General features: G+C 35.0%; 2 protein-coding genes across 5 annotated transcripts in view; one reads left to right on the top strand and one right to left on the bottom strand.

Annotated features, from left to right (window-relative positions):
- Positions 1-14,417, bottom strand: part of RAD9B (RAD9 checkpoint clamp component B) — a 46,044-nt gene extending 31,627 nt beyond the window's left edge. The window contains exons 1-4 of the mRNA XM_051975917.1: positions 14,282-14,417; positions 10,080-10,150; positions 8,480-8,629; positions 4,738-4,852 (exon numbers count right to left, since the gene is read on the bottom strand). Coding sequence (XP_051831877.1) covers positions 4,738-4,852; positions 8,480-8,629; positions 10,080-10,150; positions 14,282-14,417 — 472 coding nt within the window. The remainder of the gene's footprint in view (positions 1-4,737; positions 4,853-8,479; positions 8,630-10,079; positions 10,151-14,281) is intronic.
- Positions 14,409-25,447, top strand: VPS29 (VPS29 retromer complex component). Of its 4 annotated transcripts, XM_051972770.1 has the most exons (5): positions 14,493-14,510; positions 18,437-18,448; positions 20,818-21,009; positions 23,582-23,817; positions 24,945-25,447. In XM_051972770.1, exons 1-5 carry the CDS (start codon positions 14,508-14,510, stop codon positions 25,060-25,062), a joined length of 561 nt encoding a protein of 186 aa, XP_051828730.1. In that variant the 5' UTR covers positions 14,493-14,507; the 3' UTR covers positions 25,063-25,447. The 4 variants fall into 4 exon arrangements, with proteins under 4 accessions (XP_051828731.1, XP_051828730.1, XP_051828732.1 ...); XM_051972771.1 differs by lacking the exon at positions 18,437-18,448 and having other exon boundaries at positions 14,409-14,510; XM_051972769.1 differs by lacking the exons at positions 14,493-14,510; positions 18,437-18,448 and having other exon boundaries at positions 20,156-21,009.
- Positions 25,448-25,609: the final 162 nt, after the last annotated feature.

The raw sequence follows: 25,609 nt of genomic DNA, 5'->3' as shown, positions 1-25,609 counted from the left end.
CCAGAGCAAGGAGAAGCTTGTGACAAGGAGGAGCACACTAGAACTTATGACCTCAGGGAAATAAGGACCCTGGTTATTTTTTCCATTTCAGAAAAGAATGCTTGTGATAACTCATAGACCAGAACATGGGCCAAAAGTATAGAAAATACACCTCTCCAAATATCCTACTATCTTGCAAGAAATGAAAACTTACACAACTCCAGAACTCACTCTGAAAACAGCTGTACAAAAAATCTAAAGCATGTGAATAAAGCCCAACTTTAATATCAAATCAAGAAAGGGACTAGAAAAAAAAGCAAATAACAATAAAAAAAATCTAACCATAGAAAGTTACTATAGTGACAGGAAGATCAAAACACACACTCAGAAGAAGATAACAAAGTTAAGACTGCTACATCCAAAGCTTCAGGGAAACAAAATGTGAATTAGTTTTAGGCCCAAAAAGAATTCTTAGAAGAGAAATTCTTAGAAAATAGGAGAAAATGTTAACTATCTCATCAAAAAAAAGAAAAAAAACTGACCTAGAATAGAGCAAGGAGAGATTAAAAAAAAACAAAAAACTATTGAACTATTGAATTACCTGAAAGCTATGATTAAAAAAAAAAGAGTCTAGACATCATCTTTCAAGAAATTATCAAGGAAAACTGTCCTGATATTATAGAACCAGAGGAAAAAATAAAAATTAAAAGAATCCAGTGATCATCTCCTGAAAGAGATCCCAAAATGAAAACTCTCACAATATTATCACCAAATTAGAGAGCTCCTATGTTAAGAAGAAAATATTGCAAGCTTTTTTTCATGAAGTCACAGTCAGGATAACACCAGATTAAGCAGGTTCTACTTTCTATTGGGACATGATATTGTTCCCCCAATGATTAGATTATACATAGCTTTGGTTAATTCATCTGAAAACTATTCATATCCTTGGACCTTTTAGGAATTTGGGAACGACTGGTATTCTTATAAATTCATTTATATGTTTGGGAAATGAGGTCTTTATCAGAAAAATGTGCCATAAAATTTTTTATTGTTATAATTACCAGCTATGTTTCCCCCTCCATCCTATTTTCCCCCTATTTATCATTCTCCCTCTCTCCTTTTGCCCTGTTTATCCTCTCAGAGAAATGCAAATTAAAACAATTCTGACATATCATTTCACACCTATCAGTTTGGCTAATATGACAGAAAAGGAAAATGACAAATGAAGGGAATGTAGGAAAATTGAGACATTAGTGCAATCATTGTTGGTGGAATTATGAATTGATCTAATCATTGTGAAGAGCAATTTGGAATTATGCCTAAAGGACTATAGAATCCTGCATACCATTTGACCCAGAAATATCACTATTAGGTTTATGCCCCAAAGAGATTTTTTTTTTAAAGGGAAAAGACCTATATGTACAAAAATATTTATGGCAACTCTTTCTGTGATGGCAACAAAAAGGAAATGGAGGGGATGCCCATCAAATGAAGAATGGCTGAACAAGATAAGGTGCATAATTGTGATGGAACACTATTTTGATATAAAAAATGATTAGTGGGATACTCGCAGAATAACCTGGAAAAATGACTTACATGAACTGAAACAAAGTAAAATGAGTAGAAGCAGGAGAACACTGTACACAGTAATAGCAATACTATATGACTATCAACTATTTTCAGCAACACAATGATCCAAGACAATTCTGAAGGATTTATGGGTGAAAAATGGTGTCCACTTCTAGAAAAAGAACTGATAGAATCTAAATTCAGATCAAAGCATACTTTTTTAAGCTTTATTTTTCTTGAATTTTTTTTTCTGAGTAGTTCAGTGTTTTCTTACACAACATGACTAATATAGAAATGTTTTGCATGATTGTACATATATAATCTATATCAAATTAGTTGCCTTTTCACATAGGAGGGAGAAGGAGGAAAGAATTTGGAACTCAGAATTTTTTAAAAACAAATGTTAGACCAGCCCTGAAGTCAAGAAGACCTTAGTTCAAATCTGACCTCAGATACTTAACACTTCCTAGTTGTGTGACCCTGAGTAAGTCACTTAACCTCAATTGTTTCAGCAAAAACAAAAACAAAAAAAAACCAAACACCCAAATGTTAAAAATTGTTTTTACATATAATTGGGAAAAATCAAATATCATAACTCAAAGAAGGTGTAGCATACAAAGCAGTCACATCTTTATAAACCATTTTAGCCGATAGTTTACACCAGGTTGAGGGTATCCATTAGGCCTCAAGTTAATGTGAAGACTTTCCCTGGTAGATTGGATGCTTGAGAATAATATGTTTCAACAGCTATAAAGGCAGCTGAAGTAAGCACTGTGTGGTGCTCAGAGCTTAATCAGGCATCAGACGCCAAGGTCATTCACTGCACCCTGGGCCATCACCAGTTAGCTTGATGTTTGTCCTGCTACTTTTATGACTCAGGAAGAGAAAGTGAGATTGAGAACTTTGTGTAACTCTGCCTCATATAGATCAGGTTCACATGCAAATCAAGATATCACCCATGATGTCATAGATGTTGCCATCGGTCCTCTTTAAAAACAAAGGACAAACAACAACACATACATATACAGATATACCTATGGACAAGCTACTATTACATTCTCCATGTTGGAAAATTCAATGCAACTAGTATCTAGTAACACTGGAAAACTAGTATTTTATATTATTTTATCATCTTTATCTATTATTAACTAAAAATTAGAAAATTAGTAGAAAACTTGAAAATGAATATCTAGGAAACTGTAGGGATATGTATGTATATATATGTATACACATGCATATTCAATGAAGACATGTATAACCTCTCATTACTGCAGCCAACTCTGTAAGAGTTGTACAGAATACAGAGAAGTCACTAATCTGCTTTGGCAGAAGGAAATTCCCAGTGGTATACTTCCTACATCAATGAAATCAGATTTGGCAAAACAAACAAATAAACAAAACCTATAATCTGAAGCTTTTAAAATTGAAGAAGCATACTTACTGAATATTTTCCAGACACATCTCACCTACAGTGAGATACATTTCACCTTAGTTCTTCCTAAGGAACTAGAGGAACTAAGATAGGGTTTTTGTTTTTTTTTTTTTTTTTTGAAATGTGTTTATCGCTCTCTAGTGGTCACCATGAAACACATCATTCTGTCTGACTAAAGAGGCATCTTTTTAAAACAAAAGATTTTCTTGCAACTGGGTATGATATCCTGACTTCTTAACTATCTCTTTAATATGGTTGCTTTAAGATATCAAAACAAGCTTATCAGATACAAAATTTCTAAATGTACTTATTTATTTATTATTGGACAATAAAAATGATGGCACATTCTAACTCCAGCCTGAAACAATGTTCTATCAGACTGCGGAATGTAAAATTGTTGTTACATTTAAATATGTACTTATTTTACTTTTATAATAAGACCTTCCATAAAAGCTACTAAAACCAATTGGCAAATAATTATTGAATATCAAACTATATACACAGAGAGGCACAAAAAGTATAAGACAATATACAGTCTGCAGTTACTTATAATCCAATTGGAGATCTGTTGGAATCCTTACAAAGTGCTGAGTCATTAGAGTTGTTAGAGACAATAATTATCTAATTTAACATGGTTCAGTATGATTGATCTGATCTTACAAGAAGAAACAAGGTACTAAGTAGAACTGATAAAAACAATGCATGTGTTCACACCTTTAGAGAGCTCATATAAGCAAGAAGTATTTAAGTACTCATTGGAGTTCACACATTTGGGAGATTTCAGGGTTTAGTATAAGATATCCGAATTCACATCTCCCTTAATCCCTGCTTCCAGAAGGAGGAGTCAACTTTTGGGAGATCATATATAAAGAGGCTCTTAGCTTCGGGTTAGTTAGTTACTTCGGGTTAGAGAGTTACTTCGAACAAGAAAGCAGAGGCAGAAGCAAAGGACAAAACCAAGCAGAAAGATAAGCCTCCAAGAAAACTAACCGGGCTATTTTGGAAGGAGAAAATAAACATTTGCATTTTATCAGCTGGCTGCTTATTACTTTTAACTGAAATTAAGGCTGCCTCCAGAAAACCTCCCCAAGAAACCTGCTCCCAGAGAGAACCATTATATTTTAAAGAAGAAGAACACCACCGAGATCCATGATAAATACAAATGAAACAATGAGAAAACAATGTAAATTGTAGAATCAAGATAATATTCCAAAGGACCATCCTATGACAGCAACAAATATAATCCCAAATCGCTTTGTTTTGAAGTATTTTGGGGATAAAGCAATGTAGCAAAGTCTATTATAGGATTATTTAAATAGGGAAATCAGTTCGAATTAAGTGTTTTTGATACTAGCATTTGTTCTAGAAGTTAAGAAGTCTGGTTTTTATGGCTTCTAACTTTATCACTTCTTGGTATTTCTGCATCTCTACATACATACTAGTCTGAATCATATTCTGTTGGAATTGGGCAAGCAACCAATAATCATATGATTAAATTCAACAGGATATATTTAAGACTGGTTTGTATATGTGCAGAGTCTCTACCTCTAGATCTTAATGTAGAAATAATTCTTTACCACTGACTTTTCAGTGCTATTATTGATATTAATAAGGTGATCTATAATGTACAACTTTTTACATCATGAAACTATACAAATTCAAAGTAATTTCTAATGCTAAGAATATTTAAAGCATAATGAAAATATTATAAACATGAAATAAGCTTAAAAGGAAAATAAGTTTAAGGCCATACCTACCATGTTTGCAGAAAAGTTGAAAAATCACATGGCCTGTATCAACACTCGTAAAAATTCTGCACTTTTCTACATTTCTTTCAAGTGTACTCAGACATCTAAATATGGGCAGAACCGACTGCAACAACAACCAAAAAAACACACATGTAATAAGGATTTAAAATTTTGTTATAAGGAAGCTGTCTTGAAAAGAGACAGAGGGATAAAGAGAGAAAGAGAGAGAGAGAGAGAGAGAGAGAGAGAGAGAGAGAGAGAAAGACTGACTACATTTGAATTTACACTCCTAACCCTATTATAGCCAAATTTGTGAGCTACATTTTGGGAATGGTAACTAACAATTAAATGTAAATTTCAAATGATATTCAACTAAAATATTAAACAAAAGGGAGTGAAGACTCTGAAGAATTAGTAAAGGATTTCTGATTAAAGAAAAGACAACTGTGAGTCTTCCTAAAAAACCAGGCTTCTCAGGATGTTGTGTAATCAATGTGCTTCCATATGCATGTGGAAAGAAAAGCAGAAAAAGATTAGAAACTTGCAAACAGAAAGAAGACACTGTCATCACTAATGATAGTATATTCCACTTGCTGAAAGACAGGAGAGAACAGAAGTTAGAACGGGAAAATGAACACCGGCTCTTTTAACTAGCTGTGGGGGGGAGGGGGGAAGAGGGGAATGATGGGAAGTCAGCAGGAGACTCCTGACTGAGTTACCTCACCACCACCACCAATTTCATTTGATGAAATTACAGTATTTAAGAGGCAGGTAACAGAAATTGTGAGATATAGGCTTGAATCCCTTTCAGACTTTCAGTGACCCAGTTGCATCCTGTAGGGGACAGATAATATACTCACTCTGAATGACGTGTTTGAGCGTGAAAGATTTAGGAAATTTGGATAAAATTGGTAGAGAAACAATTTTCTCTTCCAACTCGTGATATGACTTTATCTCTCTCTGTCTCTCTGTCTCTGTCTCTGTTTCTCTGTCTCTGTCTCTGTCTCTCTCTATGTGTGTCTCTGTTTCTCTCTCTCTGTCTCTCTGTCTCTGTTTCTCTCTCCCTCTCTCTCTCTCTCTCTCTCTCTCTCTCTCTCTCTCTCTCACACACACACACACACACACACACACACACACACACACACCTTACACTGATAACTATAAGTTTCTGAATAGAGAGAACAAAGGCAAGGAATTTTGCTATTAAATTGACCTAAGGCTTGAAGTATCAACTTTGAACATACTGGAGAAAACTTTCATCCTAATACAAAAACTCAGATTGAATTAAAAGGGTCCTACTCAAGCTTAAAGATAAAATCAGAGTAAGCATGATTAATAAAAATGAAGGATTAATAAGGCATCAAATTATATGCATTTTTCTTTAGTAACTAAATCTTTAGAATAATCTGTTTGAGTCTACCTGTAAATACAAACAATTCAGAATCATGTAGCACCTCCTTAATCCTTCCCTCTATTCTCAGGAGAACTCATTCTTTCTCTTTAGCTATGGTTCCCTTGACTTGGGTGTATTATAGCAAATTTAAGTTTCCTCAGAGGGTAGCACTTATAATCAATCTTCTCAGAGCTTAAGGGTCAACCCTAGAGAATGACTATTCCTACTACTAATACTGTAGCTCCCACCAATGTATTTCCCATTAACAAATAAATTACCAATACTCATAAACTAAAACAGTAATCAAAAATGAAAACAAACATAAAATTTATACAATATTCTATCCCTAAAGCCAAATCATCATCTCCTACCACTATACATAATGTCTAAGGGAGTCAGCACACTCTAAGTCACAAAGTAATGAGACATATATGTAGGGAATATGTGTAACCAGGGATACTCACAATTCATAAACAGTTAACTTTAAAATCTTCTTTCTGTCTCAGGAATGTCCATAAAAGTTTCTTGATGAGGGTAGCTTCTGTATGAACAAATGCTTCCACTGCTAAACTGAGTTAATCCACTATTCTGGATTAATATCTTTCTAGGCAAGGCATCTCAGTTGAATTCACTGATCTGTTGGGCTGCTTCTCTGATAATCCATTTCTAAGCTGTTCCTATGCTCAACTTGTTCCCTTATAGTAGGTATAATATTCATCACATCAAGCTCATAGATGCTTTCAGGTTTGGGGGTCTTCAGGTGAAGATATGTTATGGTTTTTGGAAAAGGCAAAAGTTCTTTTTCTAATATTAGCAAAAAAAACTCTCCAACTCTCCTATTTTTGCTATCTTTTGTACTTCTCAGTAACAATAGGTACAACTCAGAGAAGTAACAACTTTGTTTTCTTTTCACCAAAAGTTGGTGATAGAGAGTAAACTATATTTTTCTACTTTCCTTTACAGCAATTAAATATATATTTTAAAAATGTGTAACTGTCCCATTGTATATAAATCAACACATGTTGCCCCAAACACTCAGCAACTGCTTTTCTTTAGAACACATAAATAGATAAGTACTAGATGAGTGAACTATCAAGTTACTCTCCTTATAATTATAAAAAAGAATTAATGAATAGAAAATAATGAAAACTTTTTTTCTCTCTCAGTTAATTTCATCAATGGGAATTCCTGCTCTTTGAATCACGTTGCCATGACCAAGATATTGATTAGAACTAATGAAGTTGAAAAGAATAAATGATCAACATTTTGAGTACTGAATTCACACATTCAGCTTTAAGTAAAAGTAAAGTTACACCTAAAAATGATAAACATAGAAGAACTGCACATGTTTAACCTATATTGGATTACTTGCTTTAGAAGGGAGGGGAGAAGGGGAGAAGAAGGGAGAAAAATTTGGAACACAAGGTTTTGCAAAAGTGAATACTGAAAATTATCTTTTCCTGTATTATGAAAAATAGAAAGCTATTATTATTTTTAAAAATAATGATAAACATAACAATAAAATGAGCAAAAGACTACCAGTACGATGTAAATTCAATGTAATAGACCAGTGGATGAGTTATTTTTATAAAATACATTTTTAATTATATCTTTTGGTCTTATATCACCTACATTTCCAACTGAATCCCTACCCCATTCCTTTCCAGAGAGCTACCCTTTAAAATAAAGGGGAAAAGGAAGAAATTAATTTTCAGCAAAACTAAGAAACATATAGAAAAAGTCTGCCACTATATATAATATTCCATACTCATGGTCTTCTGCTTTTGCAGAAGTGGAGGAAGGGGAAGGAAAGATGTCTTCTAATATGCTAAATTTTTTTCTTGGCCAATCTTGATGTCAAAGAATTCATTTTCAAGTGTTTTTTTTTTCTTATTTTCTCTGTTTATATTGTTGTAAATATTGTGAAGAAAACAATACTTCTTGGTTCTGCTTACTTTATTTTGTATTAGTTTATATAAGTTTTTCCATGCTTCTTTGTACTCACTATGGTCATTGTTTCTTATAGCACAGTAATATTATGAGCACATTTAACTAATCTCCAGATAATGTTCTTTGCTACCACAAAAGTATGCTAGTAATTAAAGGTGTTCCAAAAGTCTTAGTGGAGTTTTAAACTTAAAACATTTTGTGTTAGTTACTTGCTTAAATGTTATATCTCCTAGGATTCTAAGCTTACAAGGAACAGGTATTCTTTTATAAGTAACTATTGCACTGAATGTTTTAATTTAAACCAAAATATAAAGAATTTATGTTTTTGTTCTATATATCAAACATTCCCACTACACACTGGAACACACACTGGAAAAAACTCATTGTCCTCTGTCCACTATGATTTACCTTCATTCCTAATTTACATTTTAGATCCAATGACATGTTACTGTCACACATTTCAGATGTAGTCGTCCATTGGTACATGTGAAAGAATGAAACTGGGAATAAAACACTTCCATAAGCTGATCTGGAAGAATTCATGGACCGAAGTCCAAACTGGGGGGAAAAAAAACAGTAAATAAAATTTTATTAAATAAAACCAAGAAAATGAATATTTTAATATCTTAAAACTTAGGTATATGAAACTGTTGTCACTATGCTCTAATAGTTTTATTCATATAAAAACACAATCTAGCAACAACCATAGTGTTCCAGGGGGCTCTATGCTGGACCTTCTTCCTAGCACTACACTATGTTACTGAATGATCTCATTACCTTCTAGGAATTTAATTATCATCTCAATGTTGAAGACTGCCAAATTTACTCATCCAGCTCTAAACTTTAATCTTACTATCAGTTTCCCATGTCCAACTGCTTTTCAAACATCTTATAGTGGATTTCCAATAAACTTCTTAAAGGCAATATGTCTAAAACTAAAGTCATTATCTTTACCCCTATACACTATGTTCCTTCCAAAGTTTTCTATACTATGGAGGGCAACACCATCTTCCTAGTCCCCCAGGCTCCTAAGACCTAGTAGTAATCCTCAATTCCTCACTATTTCCCTCCCCATCTCCCTTCCCATATCAAAATCTGCAGAATTAACTTTTTCAATATCTCTCAAATACATCTTCTTTCTTCTGATACTGCTACCATCCTGATGCAGGGCCTCATCGCCTCAAATTTGGACTATTGGTTGGTCTGCTTCCCAAGTCTCTCCCTTCTCCTACCCATGATCCATTTAGTCACCAAAGTGATTTTTCTAAAGCATTCTGTCACCCCCACATCTAATATGCTGCAGTGGCTCACTATCACCTCTAAAAGAAAATACAAAGTTCTTTGATGTTCAAAGTTCTTCATAACCTACTTCCTCTCCCCACCTCTGTCCACACACCTTTTCAGTCTTTTTATTCTCCCCTCTCCATATTCTTCAGTGCAGTGATACTAGCCTCCTTGCTCTTTCTTGAATAAGATTCCAAAACTTGACTCCAGACACTTTGCTGACTGTAATGTTTTCCCTCATTTCCATCTACTTCCTTTCTTCAGCTAAAACCCCATATTCCACAAAAAGCCTCTTAATTCTAATGCTTCCTTCCTGTTGCCCATTTCCAATTTATCCTATATAATTTGTACATATGTTTCCATGAATTTGTACATATGTTTCCATGTTGTCTTCCTCATTATACTGTGAGCACCTTAAGAGCAGACACTAAATTTTTTTTGCCTTATTTTGTATTCCCAGTGCTTAGCACATAGTAGACATTTAATAAGTGCTTATTTTACTGACTGGAATGGCTCAAGTTAGTTATATTTGAGAAATTGTTTATTTTTTAAAAGAAGTTATTTTTTAAAACATTTAAGATAAGGAAAAAAAGTTATAACTTTTATATAATGAAAGTAATTCTCTTGCATTTTTCATCTTTTAGTAAACACTGAATTTAGATTAAGCTCTCCAAAAGATTTCCTTTGCTTTTATATTTGATCTGTTAGGTTAATTTTTACTTACACCTTTTTCATTTGGGTCGAGCCACAGATCCTCACTAATTCGAGCTAAAGCATGGATTGTTCTCCCAAACACTGTAGAGAAAAATGAGAGTGGTCTTTAAATTCTTTTCCTGTCATTAATTATAAAAATGCATACAGATCTCACAGAAAAGGCGATTAAATATATCTAATCAAAGTAATAGATTTGCAGCATCTTATTCAACAGAAGGTGTCAAAGGTCCAGGGTCAATCTCCTACTGTAGATACAGAGATTGTTGTAGAGGATAACTATCATCATATGTTTTCATGGGCTCTGTCAGAGATAATACAGGCCTATATAAACCCTCTTGCATTTTCTAATCCAAAGTAGCAATCTCTTTGTTTATAATATTGTTTATTTGATACTGGCTAACATGAGCCTCCATTTCATCTTTCAGCTGCCTTCCTTAGAGGCTTCAGAAATATGCAGCAATGGTGTGAATTTGTCTCACCTTTACATAAGACATGATTCCCACGAATCTACTGCTGTCAAATAATAGCACATTTTACAGCACTTAAAGCCCCAGAAATAACTTGTGGAGGTCACATCATCATCAATTTACAGAGGATGAAATTAAGGGGGTAAAGTGAACTGCCCAGGTAAGTTTTAACTAACAAGTACAGTATTCAAATCCTGATGTTAGGAGTCTAAAGAGATATGTTAGAGTAGATATTCCTGTCGAGTATGGGTTGCACTAGATGGTCATTGAAGTTCAGTTCAACTCTAAAATTCTGTAAATACCAGTGCTCTTCACACTACACCTTGGTGGAGAGAGTAATGAATCTGAAATCAAGAGCCAGCTCTGAATTTGTCCTAAGACAAATGTATTTAGAACATGTGTCTGAACCTTTCTCAGCTTCAGATTCCTCATCTATAAAATCAGAATAATAATGATGCCTTCCTCAAAGGTTTGTTTTGAGAATCAAATGAAATGCAATTCATATGAGACAATAGCCATACTTTTGGAGACTCCCTATACTTGCTCTCAGATCTGAGTCCTAACTCATCAGAGAAGGACTACTAAGTTTCTAGGATATAAAATGTAGGAAATTCCATCTTTTTTTTTTCCTCAATAGTATTTTATTTTTCCAAGTACTTGTAAAGATGATTTTAAATGTTCATTTTTATAAGATTTTGAGTTCCAAATTTTATCTCTCTACTTCCTTTACCTCTTCCTTTACAGGTAAAATTCAGAGAAGTTATACATATACAATCATTTTAAATATACTTCCATATTTGTCATGCTGTGAAAGAAAATCAGAACAGAAGGAAAAAAAAAAAAAACCACACACACAAGAAAGAAAAAGCAAGCAAATAAAGAAGTAAAAATAATATGCTTCTATCCATATTCAGTCTTCATAGTTCTCCTTGGGGATAAGAATGGCATTTTCCATCTCAAGTCTATTGGAATTGTAGATGACTACTTTTAAAAGAATACCTCACAAGTCCCTGCCAGTGTGTTTCCTTTTAATTTAGCCAGCAGATATAATTAGTTCTTAGCAAAGTTATCTACTAAAATGATTAGTAAGTACAGTAACTACAAACTAATAATATCCCCATACTAGATGCACTAGAGTGGATGTACTCTTCTACAAATACATTCAGCATTGTTTGGAAGAATGCTTGTAAGAAACATCTGTGGCCAAGACAACTCACAAATCTAGAATTTCAGTGACTTGATGTCTTTTCTTCCACAAAGCTTTCTCCTTTCCCCTCTCTTCCCTAGACATAATGTCTCTACTGGACAGGGTGCTCAGATGAGCTCCTAGAATTTTTTCTCCACAGCTTGACTTTCAATTGCCAGGACTAGCTTTCTTTTAATACCATAGGTGACTCTCTTCTTTGCTGCCAGATGTCCAGTCCTAGAAGCTGCTTTTGGTCTCAAGAGATTACTCCCCGATATTCATATCAGTCTGAAATGTGTATCTCTGTTCCCTCAACAGTGCCCTGAAATATGGAACTGCTCTAAAACTGCTAGATAGGTTGTCTCTTTCTGGCCAAGGAGTCCTGCTACTAGATGCCAGGTTTTGAAACCAGTTAGCATAATGTATTAGCTTTATGATTTCATTAGTGATAACTCCAAAAGTGATGACAACTTTCATTCATACAGATAAGCAACTCATTCATAACTTTTAGCCTGGGGGTTGCCTGGAAGACTGAGCGGGTGAGTGACTATCTAAGATTATAGGGCCACTATTTATCAGAGGTAGAATCTGAACACCTCCTGCTGCTAAGGCCCAGGCCTCTATCCACTCCACTATGTTGTGGATTATAGGTTTATGGAACATTAGAGCTGTAAAGAAACTTAATGCTCATGAAGTACATTTTACAGATTTTACAGTGAAGAAAAATAACTTCCAAGGAAACATGAATTAGAAGCAAGGCTAAAATTTAAACTCAGTTCAGGTCATCAAAGACTATTAGTACATGCAAGTACTTTAGATATCATTTAGTCTAATCCTTTCATTTTACAAAGAGGGAAACCAAGGCACAGAGAAGAAAAGTAACTTTCCTGGGAATACCAATAACTAGCAAACACAGGATTTGAATTTAGGTCTTTTGATTCAAAAATGGTTGCTCTTAAGAATTAGAAGGGATCTTAGATATTAGGGAGGCTCATTTTACAGATCAGGAAAATGAGGGAACTTGCCTTCAATATTAGAGAGAGGTAAAGTCACTCACCCAAATTTACTACACATGGATAAACTGGGATTTTAAACCAAGTGTCCTTGGTCCCTTTCCATTGACAGAGACAGTATTAATGACAAGAATTGAGTTTGAATTTCATCTCACACATTTAATGTCTGTTTAATTGTGTCATATCACTTTTCAGGAGCTTCAGTTTCCTCATCTGTCAAACTGGAATAATAATACCTAGGATACCTCAAAGAGCTTTTGGGAAGCTCAGAAGTAAAATTGAAAAACTTAAATCTTTCATCCAGTGATAGTGGTCTCTTGCCTGTTCCTCCGAGACTCTCCATTAATGGACTCCAGACATTCTTTGGCTGTCTATCATGGGTGAACAGCTCTGCTTACTCTTGACTACTGAGTTCCCCAGCTTCCTTTAAATCCAAACTAAAATTCCATCCCCTATAAGAAGCTTCCTTAGTTCTAGAGCCTTTACTCTTTTCAGTTCAGTTATGTTTCAGTCGTGTCCCTCTTCTTGTCCCCCTTTGGGGTTTTCTTAGCAAAAATACTAGAATGGGTGGCTATTTCCTTCTCCAGCTCATTTTACAGATGAGGAAACTGAGGCAAAGAGAGTGAAATGACTTGTCCAGTCACAAAACTGAAGCCAGATTTGAACTCAGTAAGATGAGTCTTTCTGCTTCTAAGCCTGCTGCTCTGTCTACTATGGTACCAACCTGACCACCCTTTTTCTCTTTTAATTATTTCCTCTTTATCTTGTATGTAGCTTGCTTTATATATATTTGTTTGCATATTGTCTCCCCCATTAGATATAAGCTATTTGGGATTAAGGACTATCTTTTGTCTCGTTTAACACAATGTTTGGCACACAGTAGGTGCTTAATAAATGTTGATTGAAATGACAGCTATTATATTTTCAAAGACAAACAGCACTGATGGCAGAGGAAGGATTCAGCTACAAGATCATGATTTAAAGTTGAAAGACGCCATAAAGGAAGAGAATCAATGCTTCCCCTCATTTTACAGAGAGGGAAACTGAGGCTCATAGAAAGGAAGCCACTTGTCCAAGACTAAATAGATTTTAGGTGGGGTTGCAGACGCAGGATTTTTATCTGGGTTCTCTGACTCCCAATCCATCACTCTTCAAAGATGGAAAGAAGTCACGGAATGTCCGAAGTAGTCGTTCTACACTTGAGGCACACTGAGGCCCAGAGGTGTTACGCCACTTTCCCAAGAACACACAGCATGACAGCGGCAGGATCAGAATCCCAACCTGGGTCAGGTTTTGCATGAGAGTTGACAGATCTGACCCTAGTCATTTTACGGAGGGGAAAACTGAGGCAGCGGCCCGTGGCTGCTCCCACTGGGCTCGGAAGGCGGCTGGGTTGGCGGCGGCACCTTTCATTTGATGGTTGTCCATCTCACACTTCATCTTCTCCAAGGTGGGGTGAGGAAACTCCAAGCAGAGGGTATGGTCACAAGAAGACCTCCTCAGCGCGAGCGTCTCCGCCTAGCTCGTGATCAGAAGTGCCCCGGGCTTCCCGCTCTTTCCGGGTCGGCCTCCTCCCTGGACTTCCGGCAGGCTATTTCCTCGCGCATTGACGCTTCGCCTAATAGGGAATCAAGACCTCTCCGGGCTGCCGTCGCCGCCTCGGAGCTGAAACTCGCTTTCATTGGCCGAGTTCTCGGTGGGCGGGTTCCTAGGGAAGCTGAGGAAGGAGGCGGTGGCGGCGGTTGCTGTGGCGGACCGGGGCCGGTGACAGGATGGTGAGAGCGGTGTCCCGAGGAGTAGTCCCAAGCAAGGAGGGAGACGGGGAGCGGGTGGAGGCGAAGGGATGAAACGGAGGCCGCGGGTAGTGGGAATGGAAGCGGAAGGAGAACCCGCACCCGGCTCCGGCCGTGTCAGGCCCGGGCGCCCGAGCTGCGTGGCCCCAGGGAGCGGAGCCGAAGGGGTGTCTCCTACTCGGCCCCGGGACAAGCTCCCTGCACCGCTTCGACCGCCCTTCCCCGGGCAGCAGTTTCTCCCGAGTCACGAGACCTGTGCCCCCAGTCCTAGGCCGAGGGTCACTGGCGGGGAGGCCGGACGCCGGGGTCCGCCGCGTCACATGACCACTCAGCCAGAGGCACTCCCGGGGCCTTATCTGTAAAATGAACGGGCTGGGAAAGGAAACGGGCCGGCGGCCTCTGGCCTATCCGTGACAACCTCAAGTCGGGAAGGTCTGGTCTCCCCCAGAGTAACCGCAGGCGAGCCTCTTCCCCACCATTCAGGGGCCCCTAAAACCTTTCGGTCATCGAATCAGAACAGGCGGGGCTTTTAAAGATAATTTACCCCAATCGGGGGGAAATAGAAGGAGCAGAGCTGAAATTCGAACCCCGAACCTCTCTGATTCCACATGTAGCATTCTTAACCTTGCTGCTCCCTTCCGGGTCTGAAATTCTCTTGGAAGCCTTAGCGGCCTTTTCGGAAAGGGGTTTCAAACCTGTCATATGCCTTCCCCCAAAAGTCGGTTTTGTTCAAAGCCTCCGAGATAATGCCTACCAGCATTAGCCGAATATTCAAGTATTTTATTTATTTAGGCCCTTGGGGATGAGTGACTTAATCAGGGCTATTCTGCTTTCAAGTACGTTTGTGGCTGGATTTGAACTCAGGTCCACCTGACTTTGGGACCTGCACTCTATCCTTTGAGCCAGCCACCTAGTTGCTCTGAGTATTAGGCAGAAATCAATTTTCAATTTCCATTTCAAATACTTTGAAAAAAGGGACTTTCTTAGAATGGAAGATGCATAGGATTTGAGGCACACCTGGGATCTCCTGGTAACTGCTACTTTCTGCCTGGGTAACTTTGGGCAAATTACTTTTTCAGACCCTCACTTTGCTCACCTGTGAAAATAAGGAATTGGGGACAAATCAGGAGTTCTCTGAAACCTTCTCATGAACCTTTTGGCTTTCCTGTGGAGCCCTTCTGAGAATGGTGTTTTTAATGAATAAGTTAAAACATATAGTATTACAGGAAACAAATTATATTGAAATGCAGATAATAATGTTTTAAAAAAGAATCCTACAAAAAAATTTTAAAAGCGTCCTAAAGTAGATGAGTTGTGAGATGCCTTTGATTATTGGGAGTTTAGATTAATTTTAGTAGGTATTAAGCCGTATTAAATTCTAGTCTTCCCAAGTCAGGGGTTCATAACCTTAGTTCCTGGATCACCAGGGGACAATAGGTCAGTTTTAAAGTGTCCCTGAAGATGGCTGGGAAGAAAATTACACTTTATTTTCACTTGCTTTTAAATCAAATTTTAGCATTTTCTTCAGTTATTTAAAAACAGTATTCTGACAAAAGGTCTGTAACTTTACTGGTTTTACAAAAAGGTGGATCCTTGGCATAAAAAAGTTAAGACTTTTCTTAAATTGATGATTATAATAATTGACAACTCTATCATTTTAAGATTTTCACTCATTTGATTAAAAAGTTACATAAGTCCTTGTTGTTTTTGTTTTGTTTGTTTTTTTAGGGTCTGTTAGAGCAACCTAGAAATTTTTTTTATTTGTATCAGTTTGAGGTTAAATTGTATCTTCCAACACATGTGTGTATATCACTTGCATTTTTAAATTTGCTGAGATGTATGCAATCTACCTTGCTTTTTTTTTTTTTTTTTTGAAAGTAGATTGAAGATCAAATTGGCTGACAGAATTTTAAACTCAGATTTAGTCTTTATCCTGGTTTGGGTTGTTAACCCCAAATTGAATTGCTTCTAAATTCTAACCTTATAATCATTATAAATCTTTTTTAGTGTTATTTCTTCATTGTACAACAAAGGTGCTAAGTTAATGGTGGTAATTTATATTATTTCTAGTGTACTTCTCCTTTGATATGAAAGGAAAAATAACATTGCACAATAACAGTAAGCAAGTTCTCTTCATGGGGGAGAGGAAATAAGAAATAAACCATATTCATGTTTTCAAAGTCATAAATCTAAGAAACTAATAGGTAAGCACTACATCTATAAGTACAGTAGATTTGTCACATTAATAGAAAATGAGCATATAGCATTTTTAGATAACTAAATTGGAACATCACTTTTTTATTTGAAGCTACAAGACAAATTAATATAAGGTTCATTGTAACCTTAACCATCACTTTTATGCTTTGAAGCTCTTCATTTGCCACAGAAGACAGGGAAAATCAGTAATCACATACATACTTAGTATAAATGTTAAAATTCTGGGAGCAAAAAGCTTATATGTGGGAAAGATTTGACTTTGCTAGACATATTTTCCTTGTTTTTGTTATGATCTTCCTCCTCCACTCCTATCCTATTTAAAGAGGAGAATTGTTCTTTGTAACTCCAAATACCTATAGTTACCTGAAAGTTGCAAATACTTAATGAATGTTTTTTGAATTGGATTAAATTCAAAAGGCATTTAAATAACTTGTTCCTGATTTTAAAGGAATAGAAACTAGATCAATGATGATTTAGGAACCTCGTAGGTGAGAAATACTTATGAATCTAGGTAGACACTTTCTTTACCACATAAAATAAAAGAGAATTACCTCTGGCCCCAGTTTTCAAAATGTGCCTCATGCACCCCTTGGAGTCCCCAAGGTCAAAATTATTTTCATTGTTATATTAAAACCTTCCTCCTCCCTTCTCCCACTACATATTTACGTGAGGCTTTATTTTGTTCATACTCTTGACAACATATTGTAATGGGTTGAAATGCAAAACAAATATAATAATCCATCTGTCTCCTATTAATTCAGACATTAAAGGTGTTTTTAAAAAGCCACTCTTCTCATTAAAGTTTTTCCATAAAAATATGTTGTTTATATTAACATGTAATGGGTTTTATTATTGATATTAATGAATTGCTAAACTTTTTTAAATTATCAATTTAATTTCTAAAACTCTAGCATATACTAAATATCAATAGGTAAATAAAAGCTCATTGTTTTTAACAATTTTTACAAGTTTAAAGAAGTCTTGAGATTCAAAAATTTGAGAACTGTTGGCCTGTGACACTGAATATATATGAGTTGCCCATAGTTACTAAGCCAGAACATGATAGAGTGCTGAACTTGAAGCAGTGCCCATTTCACAGCACAACACTGCCTTTCATCATAGTATGTATGTGTATGATAAGGGATCCAGATCTGGCTTCAATATAATTTGGCAACCATTGGAATCATACCATTAGTTCAAGATTATGGTATTGCTAAATTAGGACCTTCTAGAGACATAATTGATTACTTAGCCCCATATGAATCTTCAAACACAGGTTCCATTCATGTGACCATTGATAGGAATGTCTCCGTTTTTGCCATTTCAGAGTCTAGATTGAGCTGAAAGCTAAGGGTAATAAATCTGGAACACAGATGTAGGGGATCACTGGGGAAAAAGAATATTGGAAAGGATCTGTAGCATAGTCTTTAAAAGGAAAAACTAACCTCCAAACTAGTTTAGTAAGATTAAAATGGTTTCTTTTGATAGCATTTTGAGCACGGTGTGAGCAAAGCTGATTTTTTTTTTAACATTTTCCTTCATAACACTCAGAATTCATTAACAGTTTGCATATTTATTTGGCTAAAGGTTTTTTAATTTTATTTTCTTTTGCTTTCTTTTGTTTAACATTGGTCATGTTTCACCCTTTTTTTCATTCCCCTGTCTGCAATCAACTTCTTCATTCCAATCAGGCTGGGCACAGAGTAAGTTTCTTCTTGTAGCTCCTACTAACATTGGTGGTGGGTGACTGACTCAGAGCTATTAGAACATCTTAATGAGGTACAGATTTCTGAATTTTTATTGTGGGTATATTATTCTTAGGTTTCTTACCCTTATTTTGTCTGTCAAGGAGAGGTAAATGACTACATTCAGATACCTTAACTAATTGGTTCGTAGGCTGTCATTAGCTGTAACTTCTATTTTAAAATAGATTAGACTTTTGCTATAACATAACTTTTTGAAATGTGAGTTTAGGGATAAGCTGAAATGTATTCAAAGGTACTTGGTACTTAGAGTGGCAGAAATATTCATTAGAACATTGTTTCATTTACTGTATCCCATATCATGAATTTGGGAGATATTGTTATAACAAGATTCTAATGTACTTCGCCACTACTTTGAATTCATTTTGTATAACAATGACACATTTGTTTCCAGACTTATTCTGGTTCAAGTGTAGTATACCTTGAGGATAACATACTGTAGTTTGTAGCCTATGTTAGCTCATTGAGATCATATATATAAGGAAATTATCATGCAGACATAGCATTTAATCTGTTTAAAGTAAATAGTCTATTCTTACCTAAATATATATTTTTGAAGTGTTTATGGGAGCATAACCTTTTGTGATTTTTTTTTGAGGAGTTTAGGCATCTTTTTTATATGATCGTCTATTTTTGTTATTTCTCAAATGTAATGTCCTACATTACCTCTCATATGTATTTCAACCCTGCTCTGAGGGGACCAACTGCCCTCTTAGAGTGAAGATTGTTTGGTCCCTAGACGCTTTTGTATGCTCTTCAGAGAGGGCAAAAATATGCAGGTGGTTATTGGCATTTGTGCCCCAAGATCTGGATGAAACAATTCAGTGGATTCAGGCCGTTATGTTATTACACCACCCAAAATAATGTTACTTCTCTTTTTCAAAAAGAAGCTTCCTTAACAAAAAATAATGGCATGGAAATATTGTCAACCCTTGTCACTCTGCTGTCACTCCCATGTCTGGTAACAGTTCATTTGCTTTTCAGCTATTTTGATTTTTTGTTGCATAATGAAATCCAGCTGCTTTCAGTGAGCATTTTAATTTGCATGAATAACTAATTTACAAACTTTGTGGTGACCAAAGTGTTAGCACACATCTCAGATTTCCTATGTGTATTTTATACTACATTGAAAATTTTAGTATTTTCTTTAACAACTTTAGAAACGAATTTTTAAAATGTCCTTTCTGAGTTATGGAAAAGAGTTTATGTGTGCACATATGAACATATATACACATACATACATACATATATAGTTTTACAATTAGCATTTGAAAGGAGAGGACAATTGATTTCTTTGCATCTACTTGAATAAATTGATTTCATGGTCTTATAGGCAACATATAAGTTTGCCTTTATAAAGACCTTGGTGATATTTCATGAGGGGACAAAAAGAAATAAAGCTTTTTGTGTGGAATCTTTGGAAAATCAAAATAACATTTCATGACTATTACCATTATGGTGATTGTTTTCTTACTTTTTAATCTTGTAACAGCAAAGCTTTTCTTTTATCTTTGAAGCTATGTTTTAATTATAATCAATTTCTCTTATAGATTACTAGCTTAACAAAATAAAGTGGTTAACTTTTAGAAACTAGTATACTTGAAAAATTATGAAAATATATTATTTTGCATTTAGGTATTTTAAATGAGGTAAATAAGCAGATAAAACAGATGAGAAGGAAAATGAAAAATATGATGTAAAACTATCAGTTTTACTATTGGTGTTTTTTCATAGCCCTGGTAGTAGCAAGTATTTTTATACCTTTTCAAAGCATTATTATTGTTATTAGGATAATAACAATTTTCTTATTTTATCTTTTTGAATAAGCTTGGTCAATTAGGAAAGCTTGTGGAATTGCATTAATCTCCTTTGCCATCTTGAAGTCCTTTTGGAAATGTACAAAACATGGACATTGTGTCCTATCAGCGTTCTGATAATTCAGGTTTTCAAAAAATGCCATATTCCACAGCTAGGAAGAAGGGATTTTTATCCTGCACTTTTCATCTTTAGCTTATTAAAGAGTTTTTCAAATGGAACAGTACAAAACTGCTCATTTTATTCTCTATGTGGAATACATGCATTGTGTAAGATTTGCGACAAAGACAAAACCTGCTTAATTTGGAGCTGAGGAGGACCAATGAATTCCTTTTAAGGGTAATTTTATATTGAATGAGAATGATTTCTACTTTTTCTTGAATCCTTGAATCTTTTTTGTTATGTTTTATTTTGCTATCTGTTGAATATTGTTTGCCCTCATACAACATCTTGTTTAATATATGTTATTGTTTCATACCCTGACACCTAATAAGTTGGTGTTAGTATTAGGAGATCTTCACATCCCCCACCGATGCAACAGTCTGCCAGCTAAATTCAAAAAACTGCTGGTGCCTGGAAAAATTCAGCACATTCTCTGCACTGGAAATCTTTGTACCAAAGAAAGTTATGACTATCTAAAGACTCTCGCTGGAGATGTTCACATTGTTAGAGGAGACTTTGATGAGGTGATGTATTTTTACTATTTTTTTATTTAGTTTTTTTTTACATAATTTTGACTAACCTTCTTAAAATTAATTTTGAGTAAAAATGGTTTTGCTTTCATTCTGAATGTACCATCATTTCTTTTTTTTTTTTTTAAGCTTCTTATTTTCAAAACCATCATTTCAATTGTCTCTAAATCAAATGGCCTGGCCAGAGAGGCAGGCATATTTAGTAATACCAAGAAAAAGAACAGGATTTAAGAGACTGGGGGAGACTGCCATATGCATGTCAGCTCTTTGACTAAGTTATTGATAAAGAGAAGTGTTGAACAGAATCAGGCTGAGCACAGATCTCTGAAGCACTCCACTGAAAATTGCCTAGTTAGGTATTGAATTTTTCATGATTACTCTCTGAAACTAATTATTCAGTTCCAAATAGCTCTGATTGTACTATCTAGTCTACATTTCTTTTTCTTTTCTACATGATTCTTTGAAATCATGCTGTTTTTTTTCTAGCTACTCACTATCTTTGATAATACATTCTAGCATTTTCCCAGTAATCAAAGTGAAGCTATTGTTCCATACTGTAGTTTTCTCAATCCTTTCTCTTCCCTTAAAACAAAACAAAAAACTTTGTAACATTTTTATCCCTACTTTATTCTCCAGGCAATCATTTAACGGTCACATCTGCCAATTCTTTTAGTGTGTTATGGGCTGGGCCTGACTCATCTTGGTCCCTGGATAGTTTCATTCTGAAATTGGAACAAAATGAGTCACTAGTAAGCAATTTTGCAGTTAGCAAAAGAAAGTTTACTTAGCCATAAGAGAGGAAAGACAGTTGGAATAGAGAAGAGATGTTTATCTAGGCTTTATCTTTGATTCATTTGAGTACATGTTATCTAAGCTGCTGATCTCTAGTCACAAACTAGAGAAAGTAGCACCAGTCCCTTGGCTATTTTATATCCAGGGACACAGGAAGCTCCATTATTGTCCGCAGTTTTAGAGCACTGAGCCAACTAAATCTTGATGTAATTTCAGTCCCTTTTAAGGAAAAATTGAGCTGATTTACATAGAGGAAGAGGAAAGAGTATTAGTATTTTGCTCCCACCACACTGACTAATAAATAGTTTCTGTGGGCCAGATGACTGGAATGCATTATCAAGGATTGCTGAGTGCTCTTTAGTATTTCCTCACTAATATTGGCAATAAATTCTCTATTAGCTTTGTTGTGGTCTTTCCCAATCCAAAAGTTCTCCCTGGCAAAAAACAAACAACAACCCAGAAGCAAAATGAGAATTCATCTACTCACTGTGCTTATAAAATCACCCTATTCACTCAGTGGTCCTCTTTATTTTTGAATTTTTTTCTCCTCTGCCCTGCTCCTCATATGACTTTTTAAAACCCTTTTTTTTGTCTTGGGCTTTTCTTGCCAACCTTACTTCATTCTGAGCTTTAGCATCCCTGACATTATTCTTAGAAGGCCAGGTTATATATATTTTTTATTTATCATCTTGTTAGCTTCCCTTGCTTCCATATTATGTACATTTTAAAAAATATCTCAGTTAGTGAGTTGTCTTTGCATCCATATCAGTCTTTTAAGAAAACTCTCATTTTTATTCCTCATCAGAACTTTTGTGCTATCAGAATTTCATTCTGGACAGTTTCCTAACCCTTATGGCAGACCATCTGTAATATTCTCCAAACCCTTTTGAAATCTGCTCTCTTAAAATCTAGTATGTCAAACTATGCCCAGATTCCCCATACTGTATTATGAACTCCTAGAAAGATTGCTTTCTCCCTCCAAGCTTTCAATCATTTTCACCCTAGCAACCAATTCCTTCCAGTTGGTGAAAAACCAGATCTAAGACAGGATTCTTTCTTATTGGTTCCTTTAACTTTTGAAGAACTAAGTTATTAAGGTCAGTAGTGAAATTATATTAAATGTTGTGCTTTTGGCAGCTCAACAGATGTATGAACTTGAAGTTCCCCATACCTGTTGTACCTTGCCTTTCTGCCAAACTTGTGATGTTTCTTGAATTCACCCTATTAATCTGTCTCTTTTTTCACCTTATTTCTTAATAAACAGTGCTTACCATTCACATTACTTCCCCTTTTTACCTGACTTCCTTTTTTTTTTTTTTTTTTTTAATGATACCTAGTCAGAGCCATAGCCTGGTAGGTCCTATTCGACCAAGTTTCTGATTCCTATAAGGTCAAATTTGCTTTAAAGAGAATTTGATAGAGAAAAAGACAATATAATGTTCAAGTTCATTTTTCTAAATTATTAATCAGCCCTTTTTTGTTTTTTCTTGGAGACATCCAGCATTATAGATCAATTTCTATTAATCAGCCTACATTTTTAAATGTTTAAAAAACCTTTAAAATATTTAATAAATATTTAAAATATTTATTATTATATTAATAAATTTTAAACAATAAAATTTATTTAGTGTCTACTAAGTGAAATGCAATGTATCTAAAATAAATATATAAACATGAGACATAGTACTGCTAATTTATTGAAAAATGCCGATTTTTAAAAATGTCAGTACTTCTAAAATGTGTGTGCATTCTATATGTTTTTTTTTTCTTTTAGAATCTGAATTATCCAGAACAGAAGGTGGTGACTGTTGGGCAGTTCAAAATTGGTTTGATCCATGGACATCAAGTAATTCCATGGGGCGATATGGCCAGCTTAGCATTGCTACAAAGGCAGTTTGATGTGGACATTCTCATTTCAGGACATACACACAAATTTGAGGCCTTTGAACATGAAAATAAATTCTACATTAATCCAGGATCTGCCACTGGAGCATATAATGCTCTGGAAACGTGAGTAATAATATTAATTTTGTTTGTCAGTGCTTTATTAGCATTAACCCGAACTCACAAAAGAAGAAGAAAAGTAACCATTTACATAATACTGATTCTTCTTTGCCTAGAAACTTATTTTTCCTTTTTTGCAAACTTTATTTTTAAAAATGTTTATTGATTGTTTTTTGGCTTTGTATCACCAGAATTTCTTCCAGGGTCACTCCTATCCTCATCCCCACTCCCCCAGTAAACTATTTCTTATTCCAAATAATATATTTAAAGAAAAAAAGGAAAGGGGGGGAGGGGGGAATGAACAAAAGTAAACAATACATTAAAAACATTACCATGAATCTCCTACTTTTAAAAAGGAATAGGGTAGGGGTATCTTATGTCCCTTCTTTCAGGCCGTGTTGTTCTTTGTAATTTTATAACTTTTTTTTGTTCTTTCCATTCACATTGTTATATTTTTTTATATATTGTTTACTTGGCTCTGTTTTCTTTACTCTGCATCAGAGATTTAGTTTTCATACTATATTCTTCATACCCATTATTAACAGCATACGAAATAGTCCATTACATTTATGTAACACAATTTGTTTAGCTATTTCCCATTCATTAGATACCTATTTTGCCTCCAGTTCTTTGCTATTATAAATATTTTGCTTTTTATGGAGACTTTGTTCTTATCAGTAGCCACCTTGGAATATAGACCTAGTAGTGAAATTAATGGATCAAAAGGTTTGGACATTTAAGTCACTTTATTTCTATAATTCCAAATTGTTGTACTGAGTCACAGTTCCACCAGCAATATATTAGTGTGCTTGTCTTCCCAATAATCTCTCCAACATTTTTGCAAATTTATTGGGTGTGAGGCAAAACTTCAGTATTGTTTTGGTTTTCATTTCATTTATTAGTGACATGGAGTATTCTTTCATGTGATTGTTAATTTCATCTTTTGAGAATTCTTTTTCATATTCATTAACTACTATCATCTAATAGAACTGATTACCTTTTTAATTTGAGGATCTACAACCAGATTTATCATTGAATAATACTATTTTTAAATTGTTAGTTTGAAAATGTTAATTTATATAGCAATAGTCCTGCTTTAAACATAAAGTTAACCATTTTTTTTCCCTTTGTAGAAACATCATTCCTTCATTCGTATTGATGGACATCCAGGCTTCTACAGTTGTCACTTATGTATATCAGCTTATTGGAGATGATGTGAAAGTAGAACGAATTGAATATAAAAAATCCTAAAGCAGTCCTTTTGGTGATTTTTTTGTTTGTTTCATTCCCTTATTCTAATCAAGTAATTAAGCATTCAGAAGCCACAAAATTGTGACTTTTAAAAGTATTATGCATTTAAGAACTAAAATCTTATTTGGTGATACGTAAATTTGCTACAAGCTTATTGTAAACTAAGAATGTATTTAGTTTTTAGGACATGATTTCTAAAGAATAACTTGTACCACATCATAAATGGATGTATGTAAAAAAAAAAGTTTAGCTCTGTAAATATCTTCAATGTTAACATTCAAGCCTTTGTTACCAACATAATGCATGAATAGAAGAATTCCAGACTGCCTCATTGTATACACTATCCTCCACTTTATACTGTAATAAACACTTAACCTTTCACTTATTCTTCCTTGATAATCTGTGTTTTAATATTCAAGCCTGAAAAAATGACAGATCAAATGAAAACATGGGTAGGGACTCTAGGAAATGGTGTTTTTTATAATCTCTTTGAGTAACAAAGGCGTGTGACATGACTAAGGGTTTCTGGTTTTATTCTCCATGTGGA

Source organism: Antechinus flavipes, chromosome 1 (genome assembly GCF_016432865.1).
Source record: "Antechinus flavipes isolate AdamAnt ecotype Samford, QLD, Australia chromosome 1, AdamAnt_v2, whole genome shotgun sequence".
Lineage (NCBI taxonomy): Eukaryota > Metazoa > Chordata > Mammalia > Dasyuromorphia > Dasyuridae > Antechinus > Antechinus flavipes.
This window is presented reverse-complemented; position numbering and strand designations above follow the sequence as displayed.

Excerpts from the sequence above, each read along its gene's own strand:
- VPS29 (XM_051972769.1), top strand. The coding sequence starts at position 20,785 with ATGTTATTGTTTCATACCCTGACACCTAATAAGTTGGTGTTAGTATTA. Across the intron at positions 21,010-23,581 it reads TTAGAGGAGACTTTGATGAG|AATCTGAATTATCCAGAACA; the intron begins GTGATGTATTTT and ends TTTTTCTTTTAG. Across the intron at positions 23,818-24,944 it reads GCATATAATGCTCTGGAAAC|AAACATCATTCCTTCATTCG; the intron begins GTGAGTAATAAT and ends TTCCCTTTGTAG.